Raw genomic sequence first — 27,135 nt, 5'->3', positions numbered from 1 at the left:
AGTCAAAAAGATATAGTTAATGGCCTGCTATGTGAGGGAAGAAGAAGATATAAAAAGAGCCACAGTGAGCGCTGGCTGTGCCAGTCATGTGGATGCAAACAGTTCCTGGGACAGGAAAGATGGCGGCTGCAAGACATACGGACTCCAAGCCCAGGCCACCAATGACAACTAGTACATCTCATATTATGGATCTTTTGCAATTTTTTTTTTTTTTTTAAAGACTCGAGACTGTCAGCTGAAGGAGACAATGAATATGGGGAATGTGGAGAGAATCTGTCCTGTGACTTTTCCAGCGTAAACTGTAGAAAAACCAAGTGAGTTTAAATGGCTTAATTACGATGAATGGGTTCAGGAGGCAGGAAGCTGACCTGAGTATTTTTGCTTTATTCCATCTAATAAACATTTTATTTATATAAAAGACAAACAATGCATAGAATGAAAATAAGTGCTTGAGACATTTGATATAAGAAGAGTATATAGCATTCACATTCCTATTTTAATACATGAGTACTGCTGAAGTGTTCCATAAAAGAATAAAACTTTCCCTTTCTTTATAGTAGTAAAAAAAAAAAAATCAGTATTTTTAGGAACTACAGAATGTTATTCCTTGGTCTTTTTCTTGACACAGAAAAAAGAAAGAAAACAAGCCACAGTATCATCTGACACTACATTCCAGTTTATGCTGATGACCACCCAGAAGTGATAAAGCTCTTTTGAATTTTGGAAAATCTCATTAATGGACCAGTATTCTAGAAATTCACCACTAGAGGTCGATGAGCAACAGCTATTGGGACAGCATTAGCGAGCCCTAAGGTGCATGGAACTTCCGGGCACTTCCAGGGTATTGCTGGCAAGCTGTCCGGAACTCTCTCAACTCACGCCCATTGAGCACAGTGCCTCCAAGGTTCACCTAATCCCAAATCTCCGCATATCTGCTAAAACCTCAATGAGATGAGATCTTCCAAAATCCAAATGGAACTCATCTACTTACTCATTGCCAGTCCTCTCTTGTATTCCTATTTGGCTGAAAATAGGTAGCTTCGAAAACATTTTAGAAAAAGAGTTTTTTTGTTTTTTTTTGTTTGCAACATTAACACTTCTTTGTGGATTAACAAGTTCCTATGGATTATTAAAGCTCATTCTTTGTTCTTGCCCACATGGACACAGACTTCCTAACTACAAATGGGAGTCCTGTGTCCCACATTCAAGTCCTTCGGGCAAATCCTGCAAAGGGATGGTATGGTGGAGAGAAAGATAACCATGGCAAAAGCTTCTAGATAAGAGCTTCCCTCCCTAATGAGGGGGGAGGGGCAAAGCTCTTAATATATAGACAAAAATAGATTTGGCTTACGTGGGACCGCTTAGAGGGGGTCCCCTTCAGTCTGAAAAAAGACCAACTTCAAATCTAACAGCAGACCAGGAAGAGGGAGGGACTCAAGCTCACAGAGCCAGAGAAGGACTGAAGGAAAGTACATTTCTTATAAGAAGCCTTGGTTTGGGGGTGGGTTTAATACCCAGATGGGGGTGGGCAGTGGAAAAGGCAAATGTTTATATCAAGAAGTAAAGCAGCTTTATAAGTGTGTCTACACCTTCATTTTGTGAATGATGTGGCCTGGGGAATCGTGGAAACCATCTGCTGTCTATCCTCACTTGCGAGATCCAGATTTTTTTTTTTTTTTTTTCAAAATCTCCAAATATTTAAAAAAGTGGCTCGATTTTGTCAAATGCCATGCTGGCCAAGCAAAACACATGTTCAGAGTGCCTGAGGAAACACTTCTGACCATGGCAATGCTGTGCGGCTCAAATCCTCCTGACAAGGCCAAAATGTACCTGAGTATTCAGGAGTCCAGACAGATGGAACCCATGGGTGTTTGCATAGAAAGCTAGAGACTCGAACCAAGCCTGGTGAAAAACCGAACACAATGAACCCCAAGGGGGGAGATTTGTTCTCTTTAAGGAAAGGGAACAAATTTTTATAGTAGCACAGCAATATAGTAGCATAGGTATGGGGGCAGGGGGTAGGGGGTAGGGGGTAGGGGGTAGAGGGCTTAAAGAAAAGAAAGAATGATCTCTCCTTAGTAGAATACGTGATAATTTCCTATGTGGGGAAATTTGTCCTGATTTTTATGCCTGTGACGCCTGCGAAGGTGAAAAACTGGGCTTGCAATTTTCAACTTTCAAAGATGGGATAGAAGGTTTCTGAGCTGGTTGAGGAAAGTGGCTCACAAACCAGATGTGGGCTTGAAGCTCAAGTGAAAAGTCCAGGAACATGCAGGGGCACACAGGAACCCCAGGATCTGGTCCCCAAACAGTGGGACGCTAATTGGCTCCATAGCCAGAAAAGAACCGCTGCGCAGGGAATGACTATTTTGCAAAAGCCAGTGCGGCGTGGCCACGGTGGGCTCTGAGACTTGGAGCTCCTCTCCTAAGGCAGAGCCCCCACCTCGTGCAGGCCAAACACCAGCGCCCACGTTGATTGTCGTCAAGTGCTAATGCTGTCACGGATCCCTTCCTTCTGTGCCTGGTTCCAGAGCTCTCTAAACAAACCAGTCCTGGGATATTTGATTTTATTTTCCTTGTCTCCTTCCAGAGTATGGCTGTATATATATAGATATAGACATATATAGATATATATAAAACATAGCTATTCCATATTTATATACAGGCATTAATAAAGTGCAAATGTTATTGGCTATCTCATTTCCTGAGGAAGTGCTAACACAGCTTATCCAATGACAAAGTCAAAGGCATAGAATGCTTCATGTCACCCACTCCCCGCTGCTGGTGGTTCTGCTCAGCCCCACCAGCTTATAGGGAGGGCAGTGACCCCCGGGCTTCCAGGAAGCATTGGTTCAGGTTCAGGGACAGCCTCCAGCTGCCTCTTGTTCTTTGGTGACAGGGGCAGCCTCTTCAGACGTAGGCCAGCCTGCCCCAAGAAGAGCTATTTGGTAGTGTTCAGTGAGCCATCTTCCGGAATCTTCTCCTCGGAGCAGCTCCTCCCTGAGAGCCTGTCCAGGTACTCCAGTTCACTGAAGCGCTCCGCCACGCACTGGGCAGTGAGCCGGGCCTCGGGGTCATGGTCCCAGCACTCGGTCAGAGTCTCACACACCGTCTGGATGCCCTGTTGTTGGGAGAGAAGGCGCAGACACCCTGAGCTGCTGTACCCATTTACTCCCAGGCTCCATCTGATCACGGCAGGTCATGAAATGGAGAACCAGCATGTTTGATCGTGACAAGGCCTCTCCTGGAGGCTTCTGGGGTACAGAAGCATCCCAATGCTGGAAAACTCCCCTGAAGAATGGCCCTCAATATCCTGTCACCCTTATCTCTTTTTTAGGGCACTTTGGGCTTTTTTGTTTCAGGTAGTTTTAAGTTCACAGCAAAAGCGAGCGGAAAGCACAGAGGGTGTGCACATACCTCCTCCCCCACCACGGACATCTCGCATCCGTGTGGTGTATTTGTTCCAATCAATGAACCAACACAGACACATCCCTACCAACCACAGTCCACAGTTTGTAGTGGGGAACGTGTTAGGGGTCCTGACAAACGTGCGATGACATGCATGCGCCGTTACCGTATTCCAGAGAGTAAGTTCCCTGCCCTAAAAATCATCTGTGCCCCCACCACCCCTTCCTTCCTCCCTGAGCCCCTGGAGACCATGGATCTTAATGTCTCTGTGGTTTTACCTTTCTAGAGTACCTTATAGTTGGAATCCTAGACACATTTCTGTTTAAAACAGCACTGAATACCGCAATCAGAGTCAAGTCTAGGCTTTAGTCTGGTTTCACCTTGGAAAGTCACAGGTTCTGTGGACAGCTTCCAACAGCTGCCAAGGATGGTCCCCTGGGCCCCACGTCCCGTCCCCCCCACCCCCCAGCAACATCAGGCTGCACTGTAGAAGCAGCTGTCTTGTAGGTCAGCTGGGCTAGATTCTAGGCTATGTCAGAGGGTTTTGTCCAACCCCACGAAGGTCCCATTCAAAGGCCCATCAAGAAAATGCTGCCCAGTATGGTGGCAAGGGTTTTCTCTCACGGCTGTCATTTTTATTTTGCATTGCAAATACTTTTTATCATTTCAAGCCCTTTTCTGGCAATAAAGCAGGCAGGGGTTAAATTGATGGGAAGAACTAGAGCCTGCTCCCAGCAGGTAGAGGCTGGTCTGGTCACTGGTAATCTTTCCCCAGAGTGGCCTGGCAGACCGGATACATCCCAGCACTTTTCCATCCAACATCTACTACCAATAACTTTCCCAACACACCTAGGAGCCTCTCCCTCCCTTCCCAACCTGTGAGTGAATTCATGATGTTGAATTAATTGTATAATTCACCTAATTGACGGTATTGATTGATGGCCTGTTAAGAGTGGAGTGGTATTGTTGGTACACAAGTAACATTTATTTTACTCTGGCACTGTAATTACAGGCAGTAAATTAAATTAAATATTAAGCATTAACTTGAAATCAATAGGGCAACAAATCTCATTAAGAGAAAAAATGTATTATGCAAATTCTTTCCAGAATTTTATCATCATGAATAATGGCTTCATTACTAGAACTGTATGGCAGAGGAGGCAACAGAATCTGAGAGAAATAACATCGGTGCCTTCTGATTTCAGAGGTAACACAGAACAGCCTTGCCTTTTCAGTCAGAGAGGCTTTGCCCAAAACCCCAGGGGAAGCCCTGGGCCGCAGTGGCCTGGTTCACGCTCTCTCCGCTGACTTGATTAGGGTCTGTCTGCTGAAGTGGCTCCAGGCCAGGATTGGCACAGACCGAGCTTCCTGCTCCATCTGTCTTCCTGATTGCGCGTGATTTGTTGTTTCTGTTTCTTATCTCAATTTGCCTGGCCCTGAGGAAAACCTAAGACTTCGCCCCAGCCTTCACTGGATAAGGGAATTCTTCCCAAGGAGGCAGTAAAACTCTTTACTCCATAGAAAGATCAGCTCTGTCGGTGAGACGGGAGTGCACTGTTCTCTCTCATTCCTCCTTCACGCTCTCCTGGGCATGTTACAGGGCCTCTCACATGGCCTTCTCAGCCCTCTCAGCCCTGCCACCCGCCACTTTCTTCTTTTTCTCTGACCACTGCCCTCCTCGAAATGCCCCCAAACAAAGAATCTGGATAGTTCTCTCTCCCTCGTCCTGTGAAGCCCAGAGCCGCTATCCTTCCAGAAATGGCCTAACCTACCATCTCTTGAAAGCAAAAAAAGCAGCAGCCAGGAAGATGTTCCCCACAGACACATTTCCTGTTTGTTACTTGCACTTTCTTAATTCTCTTGGCTCTCTTCTTTCCTGAACTGGCCTCGTCTTTGCAAACTCTGTGCACCCAGCCCAATATGGCCCTGACCACAAGGCAATGCCCCCCCCCGGCCACAAGTCCAGCCAGCGCACAGACTCTGCTTACTTCTCACTTGCTAAGTATTTCCTTCTAGAGCTGAAGATTCCCAAGAGAAAATATCTGGAATCCAGAAGGCAACAAATCATAAACACTCTATGTAAAGTCTTAGGGGTGAGGGGCAGAGCCTACAAATAAAATATTTCAACCCAGAAACAAGCGGGCCTGCTAAGTGGGACAGATACCCCTCAAATGATTATCTGAGAGCAGTCTTTGAATGCAGTGTCTACCTGCTGCTTGGAACTCAGAACAACAAGTCCACACCATATGACTGAAATTTTCCTTATAAACAAAACCCAACAGGACCCTACAACACAAAGGGACCCAGATTAAAGCTCAATATCCTACAATCCTCTCCTCCCTTAGAGGCTACTTCAGAGAAATCTTATTCTCCCCTCCTAACAGCCGATCCTTACCTGGTGGTTGAGCCAGGAGCTGGGAATTTCTGGTCGCCCTCGGTCTCTCAGCACGTTGTCTTTCATGCTCTCAACACAGGGATGCTCCCGCACCTTGGAACCAAATGGAGGCTCATAATCTTTCACTTCTGTTAAAGAGAGCAGGTGAACATGGGGCCATTGAGAAAGGTGTGTGCAGCTGGGGACCTGAGCAGGTTGAGAGCTCTGGCTGAGTAACCTGAGGCACTGAGCATCAAAACATATCTCTGATAACTCTGAGAGCAATTTTTAAGAACGGTCGATTAAAATAAGAAGGAAGGAGTGGTTGTGGAAAGAGCTTGAGAGATATTCAACAGATAATCATCGAGGGCCTCTTATGAGCTAGGTACTGTGCTAACAGATGTGGACAGTGAAGAACAAGACCAACAAGGTCACTGAGCTTTCATTTCATTTATTTCTTAAATTAATTAATTGATTATTTTAGACATAGGGAGAGTGAGAGAAACAGCACAAGTGGGGGTAGGAACAGAGGGAGTGGGACAAGAAGACTCCATGTTGAGCTCAAAGCCAGCCTGGGGATCAATCTCACAACCCTGAGATCACGATCCGAGCGGAAATGAAGACTTAGATGCTCAGCTGAGTTGAGTCTGAGTCAACTCAGGCCCCCCATGAGGTTACATTTTAATGCAGGCTTTCTCAGTGGGGTGATATTGCTCCAAGGGGGACAAAACTGGTTCTTGGGAGGTAGAAAAATCCTACACATTAGTAGCCTAGTGAAGGTCCCCAGTATATAAACAATCCTACACATTGGGTCCCCAGTATATAAACAGGTTTAATATATAGTGGTAAACTTCATGGGGATATCTAGCTGAAAAGGGAATGAAATTGACACGACACAGCATGGATGAACCTTAAGAATGTTATGTTGAGTGAGATAAGGCAGTCACAACAGGACAAATACTGCCTGATTCCGTTTATGAGGTACCTAAAATAGACGAATTCATGGAGACAGAAAGTGGAATAGTGGTTGCCAGGGATTGGGGGATGAAGAGATGGAGGGCTGTTGTTTAATGGATACAGAGTTTCAGTTGGAGGGGAGATGAGAAAGCTCTGGAAATAGATAATGGTGATGGTCACACAACATTGTGAATGTACATAATGCGAGTGAATTCTACACTTAAAAATGGTTGAAAGAGTGAATTTTAGATTCACTCTTTAGATTAGTGTATTTTTGTATTTTGTATTTTGTATTAGCGTATTGTATTTTGTATTTTTGTATTTTGTATTAGTGTATTAGTGTATTTTTCCACGATGGAAGAAAAAAAAATTGCTATGGAGTATTGATTAGAGAAAAAAATAATGTCAGGGCACCAGGCTGGCTCAGTCGGGGGGGGGGGGAGAAAAGAAAGTAAAAGAAAAACAAACAAACAAACAAAGTAAACAAGGTCTGTAAAGGCTCCTTACTACAACAATGATGACACAAATGTTGAGCAATGCTGTTTACTGGGATGATGGAGGAGAGCAATTAACAACACATCAACAAACAAAATTTAAAAAGGAATTTTCCTTTAGTGATCCATGGGACAAAGAAGAGAAGAGAAGAGAGGATGATATACCCCTTGCCTAGGGCTTCAGTTTTCTGCTAAAGTCAATCTCTTTACCGAAACTTCCTTGAATATCCCCAAGCCATTCTTGGCCAAAGGTCCCGGGCAGAGCTCTTGTTTACTCTATACCATATTGTGACACGATCGCATGTTTATTTGTCTCATCTAACAAGATTGTGAATATCTGAGGGCAGGTTCCGACTCCCTTTAGTCATTCTTGAATCCCTAGCATCCTTGACAGAACCTCCTATATAAGAGGCTCTCAACACATGCTTTATTGAGGAATGAATGAATGGATGGATGGATAGATGGATGGATGAATGAATTTTAGATCTGGTCCGAAGTGGCAATGCCTCAATTCTAGTTGAATATTAAAACAACACACTAACATAAGTGGGGGGATCAATACATGCGTCACAGCGACACAGGATAACCTAAAAGATAGAAAACACGCCTGTATTAAAACGTGTCTGTGATGGAAATGGGGGGGTGGGCTGGATCCAATATACTTCTCAGAAAGTAGGACCTTCCCTTAACAAAATAATCTTGTATAATGAGTAAAACTTTCAGTAATTTGCCCTTCTAGGCTAAGAAGTGAAAAAGCTTTCAAGGCACCTTTTGAAAAGGGATGGCCTACTCTTATTGGTTTATTTGTTTTCTCCCCTTTCCCAGAACCCCCCTTTGCATATTCATCTTCTGTGATACCCATTCCCACGCCCAAGTATAAGAGCGACCAGGATATTGTCTTTTCTCAGGAGATTTGAGATGAAGGCCTCCCATCACATTGAGACAAGCACAAACCATCCTTCCTTCTGTGTGTCTACTTTTGTCCTCGAGTGCCATAACACTTCCTCCTCACTGTTCTAGGGGTGAGAGTGGAACTTTGATCAGCATAATATTCTTCTTTCTTTCTTCCATTTCCTTATCTTCTATAGACTTTAAATTTGTAAGGTCCAAGGCAGAGGCTGAGTCTAGGGTCTTTCAATTCTCCACTCAGGCATTCACTAGATAGGAGTTGGGTTGAATCCAAACAAAAGCAGAGGACTGGCAATCAGAGCTGGTTCTCAGTACAGCTGACTCTGACCTAACCCGTCTCTTCTATAAACGGAAGGGGCTGAATTGGATGACCTCCATATTCCTCTCCAGACTTATCTTGTAATCCAGTCTAATCGAACAATATGATGACCTCTTAGTACACTGACTTGAGGTATGTATATTCTAATACATATATGGGATAGGATTTGTATAGGATATAAAGTGCTCTTTAGATAATCTATCAGTCCACAGAGTGTCCATTTCCAGCTGTTTTGGCTGCCATAGCTGGTGTCACTGGCTCTCTGCCTAGATCCCTTTACCCGGCCAGTAGCGCCAGAACCCAGCTGCCACAGGTGTTGAGTTCTGAGGGCTCACACCTTTGTCCTCTCTAGAGGACTGCTGCTGGGCCTGGAGATTTCCAGAAAGTCTCATCCCTACAGGTACCCTGCAGCCAACAATAAATTTATGTGGGGGTTTTCATAGTCTAACCCTTTGCCTCTGCAGGGAGATAACTGTGGGGCAATTCATCCTCTAGAGTTCCCCCATGAGATCAGGCCGAGGCTAGAAATCTTGAAACTACAGGTTTGCTGAGCTTCTCCCATTCCTGCTTCTCTTACTCCCTTCCTCTGAGACCTATCCTCAATGAACCATTGTACAAAAATCTTTGTGTCAGGGGCGTCTGGGTGGCTCAGTGGGTTAAAGCCTCTGTTTTCAGCTCAGGTCATGGTCTCAAGGTCCTGGGATCGAGCCCCACATCTGGCTCTCTGCTCAGCGGGGAGCCTGCTTCCCCCTCTCTCTCTGCCTACTTGTCATCTCTCTCTGTCAAAATAAATAAATAAAAATTTAAAAAAAAAATCTTTGTGTCAGACTAGTTCTAGTAAAGCTGGCCTAAGACAACTGCCAAGGAAGTGCTTTCTCTTTAGGTCAATCTCTCAGCAAAACTGCCCCCTCTGTCCCTAGTTGCAAAGCCACCCTGAGGAAGACTTGCTAGGACTTCTTCTTGAGAAACTGAATGTACTAGCCCATCAACCATCCTCACAGCACAGTGCTCAGAAAGGGGCAGGGGATGACCATGGTCAGGGAAGGAAAATGGCCGGATCAGAATCAATCCCAGGTGTCAATCTCATCGCTGAGATTTCTTCACAACAAAGGAAACCATCTAGTTGAGGTTATAACCCAGGGCCAATTTATTTCATTTCTAGTCTTAATCTTCAAAGTCACATAAACCACAGTATCTAAGTTTGTAAGTTCTGCGGAGACCAAAGCAGGTTTCCATGGGGAATGGGAGAGAGCGCTCAAGAGATGCATAGGGCAACAGGGATGGGCTTGTTTTCTGGGTAAAGGACAAGTCATGAACACTCCTTTGGAAAAGAAGACAAAGACGACAGTCCTTCACCAGAGCAAAGAGAATTTTAACTGGATTACTTCCTATTTTCCTAAAACCTTGGAAAGTTGTGAGATTCTCTAGTATCCCTAAGGGGTATGAGGCCTGTTTCCATTATGTGACTTGTGGGAGAGTTCATAGGGAAGGGAGGTCAAGCACAGCCTGGAAGCAGCTGGCCCTGAGCCAAGCTGGGAGAATGTGAATCCATGAGTCTCTTTCTAAGTTCAAATTAGACAAGTCTGGGTGAACATCATGTGGCCCAAACAGGCACACCACAATTCCTGAACAGTGAAGTAGTCTTTCAGGTGAGGAACCAAGATAGAGACTTCAAGCGCATGCATGTTTAAAAAAAGTAAAAAGAGAAAAAGAGGGGTGCCTGGGTAGTTCAGTAGGTCAAGCGTCCAACTCTTGATTTCAGCCCAGGTCATGATCTCAGGGTCCTGAGATAGAGCCCCACGTTGAGCACTATGCTGGGCATGGCACCTGATTATGATTCTCTCTCTCCCTCTCCCTCTTCCACTCCCTCTCCTGTGCTCTTTCTCTTTCTTAAAAATAAATAAATAAATAAATAAATAAATAAAATAAAACTATGCGTGTTTTAAGCTGACCTTTCTTCAACTCCCGGCGGATGTCATACTTATATAATACATATTTTCCAAGACAGCTAATTTTTGTCTTTTTTTTGGTCTTACTGTGGATTTTTACAATTCCTCTTTCTTTGCTCTTTGCCCACAGTTTAAGCATACTGTTCCCACCTATTTTTTTAGTCATGCTCTAGAATGATGACCTACGCTTGGCAGTGCCTCTCCGTCACCAGCTTTAATATCTGATTGTGGCAGCATGAGAACCACCGTCAGCCAGTAATGTCTTTTTTTTTTTTTCCCCTTTTTCCCCCCTTTCTGGCTGTGAAGGCAATGACATTCTCAGACCTCCACCCCAATGCAGAGGGTAACTGCTGACAGACATTATGCTGGAGGGCTCTTCTTCCTGGAGGGCCTTGTCCTAACTGTTCCTCAGGTCTACCCAGAGGCCCTCAGGATACAGAGCACATCTGCCTCCAGCGGAAGGAGGTGGCCACAGACACTCAGGTGGAGGCCTTAATTCTGGGGCAGGGGTTTGAGGGCAGGAGGTCTCTGCCAGCCAGGTGGGCACCGATGGTCTTCCCTGGGACGGGATATCAAGCACAGATACCCGGATGGTCCTGAGGTATCGAGCAGAGCGAGTTACCCGCCAAACCAGGGGCTAGTTTTAGCTCTCACTTTCTCCCATGGTTTCAAGCATTTAGAGGCTGAGACGCTTGAACCACTCTGGCAAAACTGCTGGGTCCCGATTCCATATCTTTTATCCCTACTTATCCATGGTCCTTATCTATTTATTTTTCATGTTGGTGATTGAAGTATTTTTATTTTAGAAAATGCACGTGAGGGGCACCTGGGTTGCTCAGTCAGTTAAGCATCTGCCTTCAGCTCAGGTCGTGATCCTGGGGTCCTGGGATCAAGCCTGGCATTGGACTCCCTGCTCAGCGGGATGCTGCTTCTCCCTCTCCTCCTGGCATGTTCTCTGCTCTCTCTCTCTCACTATCTCTATCTCCCTCTCTTTCAAATAAATAAATAAAATATTTTTTAAAAAAACAAAAGGAAAAAAGTGCATGTGATTAAAACTCCAAAATTACTAAATAGACAGATACGGTAAAAGCAAATCTTTCTCCCACTCCTCATCCCTAGTTGCACAAAACTGGCTTAGGTTGAATGCTGGGATTAAATTTTCACCTTACTGTTTACGATGAGCACTTCTCAATCTGCATTTTTATAAAAGATGAAGTGTTTTGCTCCCCAGTTCACTGAAGACTGAAGCTTGAGTAAAACACTGCGGAAACAAATCACAAGGCAAATGAAAGCTGCTCGGGTGTTATGGGCAACACCAAATTGCTCTTAAAGTCACAAAACACCCTCTCTGTCCTCATCGTATCACAAAGCCGGAACGACCCATCCCAGAACCAGCACCTTCCATGGAACAGGCTTGGAGTGGCACTGCTGTAAATGTTTTTGCAAGGAAGAAATAGGAGTTGCATCTTGACAACTTGAATACAAGTTATTAAGCACACTTGAAGCATTTCAAATGAGTCAGACAGGGAATGTCGAAGAAGAGTCTCAGAAGATGTGATCCAACACTTCATTTTACAGTTGAGAAAAGAGAGGCCAGTGCACTGGATTCCGGGAAGAACACTCAGAATTGCATGCTAGATTACTGGTAACTCTGAAAATGGTTTTGCCTTTTTAGGAAGCCTTGCATGCTTTCTCCTCTCTCCTCAAGCATTGCAGTGAGCTCTTTCTCCCCCAGCCAGAGCAAGCCCAGCTGGGGAAGCCCCAGGTGGGAACATGCCTGTCACAGATGTGACAAATGTGTCCCTCCCTGCCTTGGCCAGCCCTGCACACCGCGTGACTCTGAGAAGGGGAAGCTTATGGAACCTAGCGGGTGGTGACGGTTTGTAATTTCTAAGAGTTATGCAAAAAAAGCACTGATTACTAAGAGCAGCCCTCTCCTTAAGTACTATTATTTACCGACATTAAACCCAAACAGTCGTCCATTTTGGGTTTAGAGAAACAAGTGGGATGGTGTGGGTGGGGAAAAATGAGCCTCTCACAACTTGGGCTGCGAGCACCAGATCAGGACAGGGTTGGCAAAGGAGTTCGTGCATGGTTATCTAGAGTCCTCTTTGTGCATGTGATCAAACAAAGCCCAGGTGCAGGCCTCCCTTCTATGAAGAACTGGAGAGCAAGCCAATTAAGGGGTGAGTGGGCTCCCCAACATTACTCAGTCTACTCCCAGAAGACCGCTGGCCACACAACTTTTCATGCCTGCTGGTCCGACTCCCTGTGGGACAGGCTGGGCAGCTTGTGTTCACCCTCCGAAACTACCCTAGGAGCTGCCCTCCACCCAAGATGGAGGGGGCTTGGAAGGTGAGCCCCCAGCTTCCTCGTGAGCCAGGTGAGGTGATGTGATGCCGAGTTCAAGGTGTGTGTCTGACTGCACCCGGGGTCCCCGGCAGCACTGAGCTCCAGCAGCCTGCAGTGGTGTCCTGCTTGATAACAGGCCATTTCTTGGCCTCCTTCCCTTTCCTGACTCACTTCCCGTTCCTTTACTAGCATTTCCTGAGATCACTTCCCGAATAAACTACTTAGGCTCAATTCTTTGTTCCAGGGCCCGAGGCATCCAACCCAAGGCAGATGCTCACACAACAGAATTCTTCAATCAAACCAAGTCTCTGTCCCGCCCTCAGGCTGCTTTCCAGGCCAGGCCCACCAAGGCCCACCACCGCACAATCCTCGCCGCCCCTCCCCCCCCACCACCCTGACTGCCTCAAATAACCTCTTTTCTAAGAAATGCCTTTATTGGGAACAACTTGATCTTCTTTCCAGCTCCCCTTCTGCCACCTTTCCCCAAAGTCTTCTCACTGGTGGAAGCCAGCCTGCACTCCCAGACCCTTGCAGCGTTTTTTAAGTTGTCTGGAAGGTTCTGAAGAGAAGCCATGCTTGCCTCTCTCCACCCACCACCCCTCCCCAGTTCTGCGCACGCAGAGGGCAAGGCCCTGGGACGCAGCGCCGTCCCTCTGGAAGTCAGCATCTGGAACACAGCTGTTGTTCTGATGTGGTGCCAACCCCACAGAGCAGCAAAGCCGTTGACACTTCTCTGAGAAGCAGTGCCCCTGAGTTTTAGATCTGCTTCCAGATTTGACTCCCCTGAAATCCAGGACAGCAAAGCCCTTCTCTCCTGTCTCTCTTCAGCCCTTCTCCCCGACCCCTCTTTGTTGCTGTCCTTGCTTTGGGTCTCTTTCCTTTCTTTTTGATTCCTGCGTTCTTCCTGTCTGTTCTGCAAGGCGGTGGCAAGCTGACAGTCCGCTCAGGGTCTGCGTTTCTCCTCTGGTTAGATGCTTGCTCTGCGGGCTGCTGTGTGTCAGTTTCTATTCAGAAGCCAAATGGCCAGGGATTTGGAAGTCAGTTTGCTTGTGGGCCTGTTTAGGCTGGGGTTTTGGCTGGGAATGATGTGAATATTGTGCCTGCTGTGCTGGCCACAGGGGGCCTTGAAAGGGTCCCGGTCTCCATCCGCCTCCCACACCACAGACACTTGCATGAACACCAAACAAACCGAGAGCCGAGAGCCGGACAGAGATTTCTTTGTAAGACAGAGTCAGGCTTTGCGTCTGTCCTTGCTGAGTGACGACTACATGACCTTCCTCCTTTATAAGACAGGAACAGACCAATCACCTTCTTTTTCCAATGGCTCTGAGAGACCTGTTTTCTTCACTTTTATATTCTGTCAGGCGATCCAAGTGTCTGAAGTTAGGCTCTCTGTCGTAATCTGTCTCTAACTCTTTATTTTTTCTTCCTAAAATCATCATATTCGCCTCCTCCCACCGCTGGTATTATATCATGTATCCATTTGTTCACCACTTGTCTTTCTAGAATATTTGCTCTTCAGAGACAACTTGTCCCTTGAGGACAGAGACTGATTTTTGTTTTGTTTTGTTTTGGTTTGGTTTTAATTTTTTCACTGCTATGCCTTCAGCATTTTGAATGTGCCTGCCATTTAACTGGTACTCAATAAATATTTGTTGAGGGAAGGAATGAATAAATAAATAGATCTTCAGAGAAAAAAGGGTAAGAAAGTTATCTCAGACTATCAGGTGCTGAGCCCATAACATGCTTAGAAAGGAAAAGCTTTGGGATTCTGCTAAAAGAGATGCACCCAGAGGAGACGGCCTTGTCAGTCTCTGGAGACTTTCATGAGGGAGGCTGTCACCAAACGTTTTTGCCAGCTACTTCCGGAGAGGCACTGAATTAAAGGCCAGGATGCACAAGGTCGCACTGGCTGCCCAATCCGTAATGATAACAATAGTGACAGCAGCTGTCCCTTACTTGAGATGTCCTTCGCTGGTCAGACCGGCGGTGTCCTAGGAAGGCCAGGCCAGTGAGCTAGAGTCAGACAGCAGGGCTCTGATCCCTGGCCACACAGCTTGCCCAACTCCTGGCACCTCAATTTTCCCATCTGTAAATTGCAGCGAGTAACAGTGCTCTCTTCAGGGTCCTTGGTAGATTGGAGGAGTGGACCCGTGAGGCAAGTGCACAGTCATGGCGGCTACTCCTCTGAAGCTCTCATCATGATCACACCTGCATCCACCAGGAGGCCTTCCCCTTTTGACCGCCCTCTTCAATTATGACAGCTCATCGCTTGAGCTCCTGGGTGCGAATGGCGCTGGACCAGCTGGTTTCAGAAGAGTGTTATGACCCTCTGTTTTTATTTTCTCATCTGATAAGAGAGACTTCTCCAGTGTGGTGCTCTATCTTTCTCTGTTTCCCCCTGAGCTGTTCTGCACAGAGGAGAGGCTGATCAAGAAGGAACTCAAGGGGACACTCCTGAGTCTTCCCCTTCCTTCCAGAGCTGACCTAACCCCCCTGTGCCTGACCCTACTGTCGCACTCCCTTCAGCTGTCGTGGGCTTTCAGTGCCCTGCCTTACCTTCCTGCAGCACGGGTCACAACAGAATTGCACTTGCCTGTTCAAAAGTCTACTTCAGTTCCCGTTAATAGCATAAGACCAAGCCTAGTATTGGGACCTAAAAGACATTCATAGAAGACCTGCTGTGTGGTACGATGGTGCCTGGGGAGACGAGCCTAGAAAGGTGAGCAGGGGGTCAGATTTAGGATCCATGTGAGGAGACTGGGCTCAACCACAAAAACAGAATGGAGTCACTTAAAGCCAGGAAAGCTGGGGTTTCTCATTCCCTGCAAGACAGTCCCTTGATGCTTGGTATCCTACTGTATTCAGTTCGATGTTTTGCTACGTAGAATAAAGCTGGAGAGAATATTAGCTGTCCTACGTTGCAAAATAAAAATCTCAATCTACAAGTCATCAGACTAAGTTAAGCTTCATATTTCACCATTTCCCTTTTGAAAATGAGACGGTCAATGAAAAATGGTAATTACATACGTTTTATCTGAGAATGCAAAAAAAAAGGCTTAAGCTTCACGAAAACCTTTTTATATCCTATTCTCTTTCTTAGACCTTCAGAATTAAAGCTTAACATTATCTGGAGGGAATTATTATACATTTTGCTTTTAAGGTAAGAGATGTGTCTGCATGCGTACGTTTTTCTTTACTTTTTAAAAGTAAAAAAAAAGAAAAAGAAGTCCGTCTCATCAGGAGGCTACAAACATCCTGAAGGCAAAACCTGTCCTTCTACCCCTGTTGGGAGGCAATGCATCTATCTGCAGGCTTTATGTTGTTTCCACGAGACTCCTAAAATACAGAAGAAAAGTTTCTGAAACCAAGACTAGGCTAAGAATCTGTCTTTAATATTTTTAAGATAGATCCCTCCTCAAACAAACAAAAACAAAAACGCACATACAAAAAAACAAAAAATGAAACAAAAACAACAAACAACAAAAACCAAACTAAAACAAAACAAAACAAAAAAATCCCTAAACTAAAAAACAGTTTTCCAAAGAAGGTTAACGAAAGGACTTAATCTGTGAGTTCAAGTACTCAATCAACTGAAGGGCTTTCAGTGGGACCGAAGTGAGTGCAGATATATAACTTGGGTTTCTGCAGCCTGAGAGGAGATGGGAGAAAAAGGACTGTGGGCTTAAGATCAAACAAAATGAGAAATGGGATGGCCTATTTCTGGTTCCCCAAAAGCTGTCTGTTCTTATCCTAAAGGTTATGAAAGGTTTTTTGAGCAAATGAGATCCTGTTCCTTCCTTGGGAAAACTTGTTTATACTGTATCCGTTTTTAGACCTTGTAAAAGTTGGTGAACTCAGTTCTTCCCCATGAGCCCGAATTCTTCCACACTCAGCAAATATCAACAGGAAAGGGCTTCAGTCATTGATAACAATGAGAGCAGGGAGCTCACACAAGGCCTTAATAAGCTGGCTGTGCCGCCGACAGAGGGGAAGACAGAGGCACAATCTCCAGCTCATGTTTATGAATAGTGGGTTTGAAAAGAGAGAAAAGATACCGAAACCTAGGTAAACTTATTCTGACAGTGACAACAGCATCATCTCTTACACAATGCATACCGGTCTGAAGATTCATTTTGCAACTGTCAAAGCTTTTAAGCAGAAAATTATCCTTAGTGGCTAAAACTTGGTTAAACAAATTTCACTGTGCAAGGAAAAACCAAGTTAATTTTGGAAGTGCTATTGAGGAAGAAACTCAGCAAGACAGCCAGATAGGAAGTGCCATCCCTATGCAGGAACCCAGGCAAATAGGTGACGGGACAGTAAGCTTTCCAGTGGAAAAGAGTGATCTGGACCCATTCTGGAGGATCAGCTAAGGAAGTTCTAAACAGGATGAAGACTCAGAGCCAGCATGGTGCCAACCAGAGCCACCATGTTTTACCAATGGGTAGTGTGGCCCCGTGATCAAAACTCTGATGATCTGAGCAACAAAATAAATTTTGATGATATTAGATACTCATAGAATAAAATAAATATTCATAGCTCCAGACCGATATAAATGCATAATGGAAAGAATAAATACTGGGGGTGACGAGGGAAAAGACGGATCTCCCTTACAGCAGAAGACCTACTACCACATGTAGGAAGGCTAAGAAAACAGAAAATCCTGATAGGCAAACATTACAATAATAATTGTTGCCAACAAGGATGACTGATGGATCCTAAAATCAGCAGGTAAATTTATGATAAGAAACAGGTCTTGTATCTTTATGAATTAGGTATTGAGTACTTCTGAAACAGGTTAAGGTAACTTCTTATAAGATATGTATTAACCACAAATGGAAAAAAATAGTATCTTTACAGGGGAGAAACCAGGCAGGTACCACCCCAACCCAGGGACCAAACTGAACAGGCACCCTGACGTCTTGTGCCCCCTCCCTGAGCTGCCGAGGAGGGCACAGCATCACTGCTGTATTCTTCATGCCCCCAAAGCACAATCTCAATCTAACCATGAGAAAACATCAGAGAAACCCAAAGTTGACAGACCATCTATGAAAGAACTAGTCTAACTTCTTCCTGGGTGTCAAGGTCAGGAAAGACATACAGAATGAGGAAGTGTCACAAGTTGACCAAGAAGCCATGGATGTTAACTGGAATATAGGATCCTGAACTGAATTCTGCTCCAGAAAAGGACATTGCTGGGAACTCAGAGACATGAATAACTTGTACGGACTAATTAAGGTATTGTGCCAATGTCAATGACTTGTGTTCAATAGCTGTGCTGTGGTTTAGGTAAGGTGTTAACGGTAGGGGAAGCTGGCAAAGAGTATATGGGAACTCCCTATCTTACTCTTGCAACTTCTCTGTAAGTCTAAAAATATTACAAAACAAAGAGTTAAAAATAAAACTAGAGTTGGCTTGACTTGACTTAGCCACCAGCCAAGACCAAGCTGAGATGCATACGTTTCTTAGGTGAGAGCTCAGTCATGGAAACTACTGAGAAGAATGTAAAAAGGATAAAAATGTAGACCTGAGCCATTCTCATGTCCATGGAGATCAGGATAATGCTTTCTAAAACAGTGGCATCCCTTCTACACCCCTGAAGAATACCATAGCATTCCTTAAAAACTTCTCTACTAGAGTTTTACAAATCTAAATAAATATACCAAATCATTCCACTTGTTTTGCCCAACAAAGTAAAGTCATCCCATAAAAATAAACTTTGAGCCAAATCCACTACGTAGACCTTATGATTCTTAAGGTTTAAAAAAAAAAAACCCTTAAAATAGAAAATGAAACAAAAATCAGATGTTTTCCATTGGATATTTTTATAATATAAATATTTTTATAATATATATAAATAATATTTTCCATTGGATAAATAGAACTAATTCTATGAATTGTATTTATGTTCCTCTCTTGCCAGATATTTAAATATCTGGTGAGACGCATTAAAAGAAAAGTAATCATACTTCAGAAAGGGGAATAGAACGCTTTATGCTCCAAACATGGCTTTCAGCTTAAAAATCTAGCCTTTATTAGCACAATTCTCAATCCTCTTGGAATGGCTGTGTACTAACAGATCTCAACTAGCTCCACCTGTGGGGTTAACACTATTATACCCCTGGAATCATGCTTGAAGTAAGCGGCATGACATCATTTTGAAGACGCATCAAGCCCTGCCCCATGATAGCAGTCCATACATACCTCCCACTGCGTTACAGCGAGATGTCATTTCCCAGAGTACCAGAGCCATGGAGTAGACATCCGTCTGCTTAAAGGATTCAACATTCTCCAAATTCATCCTGGACTCTAGGACTTCTGGAGCCATGTATCTTGCAGTTCCCACCTAAAGCAATAAAAGACATTGAGGCCCATAATGTAATTCCAGCTGCATCTTTATTTTAAAAATATAACTGATGTTTGTCTTCTACACATGCAGATGATCTCTGAAAAGTGCAGTGCTCTTTTAAATTATGAGACAGGCAAAGAAAGTTAACAGCTTATGAAATTATTTTTAAAAATAGGTTTTCTCTCCCTGAAAACACTTTCAAAAATATAAACAAAGCATACCAAAATGAGGAAGTGCCAAACCCCAGAGCTGCTTTATCTAGTTTCATGATATATGTCATCGTATTATACAATAACATCCTCACAGATAACTGGGGAGACAATGTCTGTGCTACTTTAGATCTTTATTTTTGCTTTTTCAAATTAACTGTTTTTCTCATTCCTGAAACACCAAGATTTATGGGGAAAATAAGAATCATTGTCATTAGTTTCGGTCACTTAAGGACTGTCTTAATGTTCTTTGTTTACTCTATGATACATTCCAGTGTGCCAAGAATGTAGTATAATTTCATAAAATCTCTAGTAAAATAAGCTGCATGAAAGTATTTCTATAATAGAAGACTAAATCTAGACCATTTTATAATTTTGATAGCCATGCCATGTAGTTTTGTTTGGACTATGATAATGTGAAAACACTGGCATACATAGGGAAAAAGAAAGATATTTTTAGGGAAGAGATCACTTAAATGCTTGGTTTTTTAGCATGTGTGGCTTCACTAAATAACAGTGAAGTCCTACCTTCTCAAGAAGCTAAGGAAGGTCAGGTAAATTGATATCATTGTCCCAAGGAATGTTTCGTAATGGTATGTAACAGAAGAAAGTTTTCTTCTTAATAGGTCACTGCATGACTCATTACCCTGTCATATTACTCCATCCATGTTTCACTCGATATATTTATTTGAACATTGGTTGTGCAGCCATGGACCCAAGAGGCCAGACTGAGCAGTAACCAAATGGTTCAAAAGCACATACCCCCCTACCTACTTAGAGGAAACAATGGTGCTTTCCAGACTCTACTGTAATCTACATCAAGCTTCCAGTGTGTGAAAAGATGGGGCGCTCTTATTCATAAAGGGTGGCTTGGTACTTTCTAGTGACCTTCCAATATCTCCTTACCCAAAAAGATTTCTATTTTCATCTGTGAGATGCTTCAAAGGAACCACAGAATTGTGTGTTCACTCAGTCTGTCAACTCAACTCAAATATTGATTGGTCACTTTCGCTGTTCAAGGCATTGTGCTAGATGGGAACAAAAATGCAAGTGGATTTGGGCTCAAAGGAGACTGCTTTCTAGAAAGGTAAAAAGAAAGCAAGGTAGCCACCAATAGTTCAGAGTAGGAAGGGCTGAATAGAAGCAGAAGAGAGGAAAAAGACAGAACCAAGCACGAATGGGGTTGTTCAAAGCAATGAAAAGTCATTTGCAAATGCGAGAGAAATGAAGGCTGACTTAAGGAGAAGAATATCTGTCCTGAATTAGATGGGCTTGGCAGAAACCAGAGGGGAAACGTTGTTCATTAGAAAAGCATGCTGGCAGGACAGAGTGGGGCATGCCCAGGGGCATGTCTAGGCAGGTGTCCATTAGCATCAGGCTGTTTGAGACAAAAGACATGAGAGATGGGTGGAGAGGTGGCGTAGGCCCCCTACAAGTAAGGCGATCCAGGTCTAACTTACCTGCCCACTGTTGGCCAGGTCATCCACAGACAGAGTTGGGTCAAGGCGCAGGGAAAGCCCAAAGTCACATAGGCAGCAGGTCAGGTCATTCTTCACGAGGATATTGGAGCTCTTGAGGTCCCTGTGCACGATGGGCATTTTGGGCCTCCCGCACAGGGTGTGGTCGCTGTGCAGGTGAGCAATGCCCCGGGCGAGGGAGCTGCCCAGCTTGCGCAGGTCCTCCCAGCTGATGACGTGCCGGGTGAGGTACTCCTGTAGGTTGCCCTTGGCGTGGAAGGCAGTGATCAGCCAATACTGCTTCCCCAGCTCGGTCTTCCTCTCCTCAGCAGTCAGGAACTGCAGGATGTTCTCATGCTTCAGGTTGATGTCTGAGAAGATGTCCTTCTCCGTCTTCCAGGAGGCATACTCCTCATAAGGGAAGATCTTGACTGCCACAGTCTCGAACTGCTCTGAAGTGTTCTGCTTCAGCTTGGCCTTGTAGACCTCGGCGAAGCGACCTTTCCCCACCAGGGTGTCCAGCTCAATGGGAAGTAGCTCTGTGTTGTGGTTGATGTTGTTGGCGCAGGTAGAGCTGATGTCAGAGCGGTCGTCTTCCAGAATGATGGCCAGGTGCTCGCTGAACTCCATGAGCTTCCTCGGCTTGCTGGTCTCCCAGGTCGGGCTCAGCTTTTGCTGCCGGTGAACACGGTAGCAGTAGAAGGTTATGATGACGGCTATGGCAATTCCCAGTGGTGGCAGGAGGCTGACGCCTGTCACTTGGAATATGACTAACAGCAGGTCAGGGTTGTTGGTGGCATATTCTGATGTGGAAACAAAAGGAAGAAGAGAAGAAATTGGGTTCAGTGGGAATGCACGGTCAGAGAATGGGTCCCTATCTCCAGCACCTAGTCCTTCTAACATCTTCATAGATTTTGTGGGTATAAATTGTGACTTTTTATTCCACGGATGGATGCATATGTCCAGACTTCCTTGCCCCTGGCCACCTACTCAAGGTCTCCTAGTCTTCCCTTAAAGTTCAGCTTCAATGTCACTCTCTAAAGGAGATCCAGGAAAATGTGGGAAAGTGTTGTATTTTCTATATTATCATAACATTCTACGTTTTTCCTACATGACAACTTGGCACAATTTGAATTAAATCACTATGAGTCCAGTTATGGGGTCTTCCCCTATTTTTCCTACTTATCCCACCCTCAAAGGACTGACAACTCCATGCTGCCATGGGCCACGTCTTCCTTTTTTTACTACTGGAAACAGCACTGAGCCCACATCAGGTCCTCAGTAAGTGTTGGATAAATGGATGAAGCATTTATGGAGTGTTAACTAAACCCCGCGCGTTACAAGAGGCTTTGGGAATAAAGAATGACAGCTCCTGCCTCCAAAAAGCTTGTATGGGTGGCACAGGGTAAAAATGAGGAGACTGGCACAGTCCTATCGTCATCTTTGTGCTTTTCTATACTCCAGCTTGTCCTATTCTGACCGACACCCAGGCCACCCTTAAGCAGGTGGTAGGAAGAGAGTGGGGAGAGGAGTCTGAGCAAAAGGGTCTCTTTGGAAGTCACTTACCTCATATCACCCAATATCCCTCTTTTTCCCCCCAAAGGTATTATTTTTTCATTTGGGAAAGAGAGTGAGACAGAGAACACATGACAAGGGGGAGGGAGAAAGGGAGAATCAGGCTCCCCAGTGAGCAGGGAGCCTGATGCAGGCCTCGATCCTGGGACCCTGGGGTCATGACCTGAGCTGAAAGCAGACGTTTAACCGACTGAGCCACCCAGGTGCCCAACATCCCTCTTTTCAAAGTGCATGTGATCTGAAGTTTCGGAGAACAGGAAATCTTACTGGCAACAGTGGAAATATTACTACAAAGGTGAGAAGAGTAAAAAGGACATGTAGCCAGTTTTCTAATTGGGACCACTGAGGCAGACCTGTGCGGTGATGGAGGAGAGTACTTAGCCCCAGCCATCTGACCACACATAGTGTTGTGTATGTCAAACTTTACTTCATGCGCTGGCCTTGGCTGACTCTGGTCACATGGTTTTCCTTTAGGAAAGAAAAACACGAATGGAGACAGCGGCAAGAAACAGTGAAAGGCGGTTATGGTTCAGTGAGAGCTTTGTGGTGGGCTATCTCCACTGGGCAAGAATGCCAGAATCCTATTGCTTTTATGTGTCATTCATTTTCCCTCACAGGTACCTATTAACAAGGAGACCTCATGATCAGATGCTAGATTCGCTCATTCAACGTAGCGCTGTTGGGTGCCTACTATGGGTATGGCCCTGCCCTCAAAGAGGTTACAACACAAGGAGAGGATTAGGACACACACACAGATGCATAGTAACACAGGGACACCTGGGACAGGCGGGGAATGTGTGCTGCAGTCTACACGCGTTGGTGGAATGTAGAAAAGCGTAGAGAGACAGGGAACCACCGTGGCAAGGACTGTCTCTGAGGCGGTCAGTGGAAGATGAGAAAAAGTCAGTGATGGCTAGAAGGAATGTTAGGTTAGAAACTGCGAATATATGATCTGCTTGAGGAAGAGCAATTTTCCCAAACTGTCAACTCTAGCAAGGGAACCGAAAGGAAAAATGTGGGTGAAGGAACTGGACATCATGTCAGAGAAAGTATCTGTAATTGTTCAATAGGCAGTCTTCACCTACTGTAGGGGTTTGATGAGGATACAGTAGTAAGAATATAGTCCAGGTGAAAGGCAGAGAACCATAGCCTCTTGAAGAGAACCCATTACCTAGATCGTATTTGCTATCATCACTTAACAAAGCACAGTGAGAAATGAAGCTTGTGCTGTGCTGGTTTGGGGTGCTTGGGTTTTTATTTTAAGGGGCTATTTAGGTTTCACTTGACGCCCTGCCTGGTCTTAAGAACAGTTCTAAGTGGAAACGCCAACTTCCACTGCCTATATATTCTAGATGAAAACCTTAGCTCTTATGTCTATCTGATGGCATTAAAAAAGACCTGGAAAAGTAACCCCAGAACATCTGAATTTCAGCAAACAATAGGACAAAACAATTACTATTATGGGGAAAGATCTATTAGTGCATGAAACAGAACAAGAAAGGGGAAACAATATGGCAACTGACTGAAAACCCAAACTCTTGCTCACACTGGGAGGCATGAATGGGACAAAGGACAGGTGGTGAGAGTGGGGGGTGGAAGTGACAAGGGGACAAGGCAATGACAGAGGGAACTGGAACTGCAAAAGTAGAAACAGTTCATGTGGACAAGTACGGACTGTCCTCATTGTTCAGCAGAGTCTGAGCCTGGAGAGCAAGGGTAAGGGGCCAGATGAAGGAGGTGTCCAAGTGGGAAACAATGTTCCCCCTCAGTAACTCTGCCTCTATTTTCTGAAGGATCTCATGGATGGGTCTGCTTCAAGCACCCACTTGTCTGCCTCCACACAAGATGCCTTATCATCATAAATTGGCTTGATTCCCGTGTTGCTTGTTTCCCCCAAGAGGAAGCATGCTCTATAGGGTAAATCTACACGTACTGATCACCACACTATACCCAGCACCTGGTTCAGAATGGGTACCTACACCGAGTGAATGTTGGTCACAGAAGCTGAATGGATGATGACTTCCACAGGACAAGAGCTCTCACATGTGTTTCTGTTCTAGAGCAGAGCTGGCAAACCATGGCCCCAGGGACTATTTTGTAAAGTCCCATACGTTACAAATGTTTGTTTGTATCTTGAAGAGTTGATTAGAAAAAGAAAGAGACTAAGAAGTTTGTGCAGCAGAGACGATACCTGGCCCAGAAAGCCTGAAATATTGACTACCTGGCCCTTCCTAAACAAAGTTTGCTGGCCCTTCTTCTATAGATGTTATTTCTTTTAACAACCCCTAAGGCATTGGCAGAATGTAGGGAGACTTCACTTTGGTCCATGGTGAATATTCTCTTTCACATATGGGGCAATGACAGAACTAGAAAATTAAAAAAAAAAAAAATTAATGGCATAATTACTTGGCTGTGTCTTCAATGGGTTAAAGAGCACAACACATTCAAATGAACTGTTCACTTATTGCTGCTAATTTTATTTGTAATTCCTGGCCTTAGATGAAAAGGATCTTCCTTGCTAACTGCTATTCTTTTTCAGGCTAAGGGAAACACAAAAACAGAAATCCCCTGAAATTTATGTGTGAAGAAGATTCTAGAAATCACCCCCGCCCCTGTTCAATATCAGAAACCAAAGTTTTACTTTCCCCTCAAATTTCCTGTGATTTCTTTTTGAAAACCTACATGTAAAAATTTGGTGGGACAGGAATTACTGAATAACATCTGTCAATCTTGAAACTTCAAAGAGGTGGTGAAAACCCCTAACAATAGCAAACCTGGTTAAAAGGGAGGTTTGGGATGTGGTTTTGTCTAAACAGGAGCCACCCACACCCTCTTACAGTATTAACCCTTGGGCTGCTACTAGAAAACCAACAGCTGTAAGTATATGCACAAGTTGGCATCTCCTTCACTCAGAAACTAACAGGAGACATTTCTTTCGGCCAACCCCCCAAGTACACAAAAGCCCAGAAATCAAATACTCAGTATGAGCCTGGCTGTGTGCTAAGAGTTTTCTAGAATATTTGTATTTAATCGACAGACAAGCTCTATGAGGTAGATATGACTATGATTGTATGCCCCATTTCACAGACAGGAAAGCTAAGAGCTGGACAGATCAAATGATTTCTCAAGATCATCCATTTAGGTAATAGCAAAGCTGATACTTGAAATGAATTGCCTGATTGGAGACAGATAATTAATTAATCTTGCTTTTAAACCCATGCCATGTTGTCTCTACACTTCACACTGGTAACAGCCAATTAAGAATGACTTTATAAAACTCTCAACTTGGGGCACCTGGATGGCTCAGTAGGTTAAGCATTTGCCTTCACCTCGGGTCATGATCCCAGGCCCCACATCAGGTTCCCAGCTCAGCTGGGAGCCTGCTTCTCCCTCTGCTTGCTGCTCTACCTACCTGTTCTATCTCTATAAAATAAATAAATTAAATCTTAAAATAAATAAATAAAACCTCTCAATTTGCTAAATTGGTTGCCTTCACTGAGGCCTAGGCTACGTGATTTTTGGCCATCGATTTAGTGATATTGGCCATTCTTAGAGAACGCATCCCAAGGGGCATGTTCTAGGTGTGTGGACCATTCTCTTTGGCTTCTAACCAAGAACCGCTATTGAGTTGTGTCCCTGCAAATATGTGTCTTTTCCCTGCCTGAGTAGAAAAAAGTCTTACGCGAGGAAGAACCCTAAAATCTCTTTTGTCAGAGTCTACTCCAGGGCCTATAATATAAGATGCTCGATTCAATTCAAATCCACTGGAATTTTTACATATACTGTTTCCTGGATGTCAGGCGACTAGCACTCAAGACTTGACCTTCACATTATGCTCCCTTGTGACGTCACATCGAGTAAGACACAGGTATTCTCCACTTGTTAGACGTTCCTGTTATGCCACTCGCTCTTACAAAAGACTTACATTAATACCTGATTTTGCTAAGGGTAAGAAATCCAAAGAGGACTGTCCCTTCCACGGAAGGAGGCAAGAAGAGAAAACAGCAGTCAGTGTCTGTTTTTCAGCAAGCTGTTACAGAGGGGGCTTCCGTCCCAGCAGCAAGACTGGCCCTACCAAGCTCCTTCCCTGAGGACTGCACTGGGCATCTCAACGTCCAGCCACCATAGCTTTGAAGTCCGTGAACATCTGTGCTTTATCTTGATTTATTTTGGGCATCCGTTAACCAGATGTGTCCCACAGTATCAGAAAATCCTCAAAGTGGTTATTTTGGGGGGGGGTCTGGGAATGCTCAAAAAATGTTTCCAAATAAATTAATGGTAACTGCTTCCTTGCTTTATGCCATTTGGCTTGCAGAAAGTTTCATAGGAACATTCTCTTTTTGGATAGTGGGGGACACCTGTCAAGTTCTGGGAGGGAATGATTACAAAGAAGAGTAGAATTTCTCTAAGAGTCATAAAAAGTAAAGCTCTCCAGGGTAATAGCAAAAGTTATTAGCTGAACTCCATGGGCAGAATTCAGATAATCTGTGAATATAAATGGGCAAAAATCACATCTTTTTGTTTTTCCAGCCATTAGCTAAAATTTAACATTTCCCATTAGCATCTGTAGCTACAACTTTGTCACCAATAGGAACCACAGATATTTTCATGCCATGTTGCATTCATGGCAGATGTCTTGTGGTATCATTTATACTCATCACTGAGACATTTCGGTACCTTATATCTGATGCTAGATCCTGTCATTTCAAACATAATTACAGAAGCACATGTTACTGTATTACAAATTTATTTTTAAAAATATTGGACAAGTATTTCTCAA

At 44.4% G+C, this 27,135-nt stretch overlaps 1 protein-coding gene across 3 annotated transcripts in view; it reads right to left on the bottom strand.

The window, feature by feature from the left end:
- Positions 1 to 364: 364 nt before the first annotated feature.
- The window catches only part of TGFBR2 (transforming growth factor beta receptor 2), an 89,749-nt gene continuing 62,978 nt past the window's right edge, over positions 365 to 27,135 (bottom strand). For all 3 annotated transcript variants that reach the window (XM_045088999.1, XM_045089000.1, XM_045089001.1), the window contains 4 exons: positions 20,784 to 21,583; positions 18,970 to 19,111; positions 5,804 to 5,931; positions 365 to 3,121 (listed from right to left, as the gene is read on the bottom strand). In XM_045088999.1, coding sequence (XP_044944934.1) covers positions 2,942 to 3,121; positions 5,804 to 5,931; positions 18,970 to 19,111; positions 20,784 to 21,583 — 1,250 coding nt within the window. In that variant the 3' untranslated portion in view covers positions 365 to 2,941. The remainder of the gene's footprint in view (positions 3,122 to 5,803; positions 5,932 to 18,969; positions 19,112 to 20,783; positions 21,584 to 27,135) is intronic.

Source organism: Mustela putorius, unplaced genomic scaffold (genome assembly GCF_011764305.1).
Source record: "Mustela putorius furo isolate JIRA1106 unplaced genomic scaffold, ASM1176430v1.1 tig00003834_pilon_pilon_pilon, whole genome shotgun sequence".
Taxonomy (NCBI): domain Eukaryota; kingdom Metazoa; phylum Chordata; class Mammalia; order Carnivora; family Mustelidae; genus Mustela; species Mustela putorius.
Note: the sequence above shows the minus strand (reverse complement) of the source record. Positions and strands in the feature narration are given on the sequence as shown.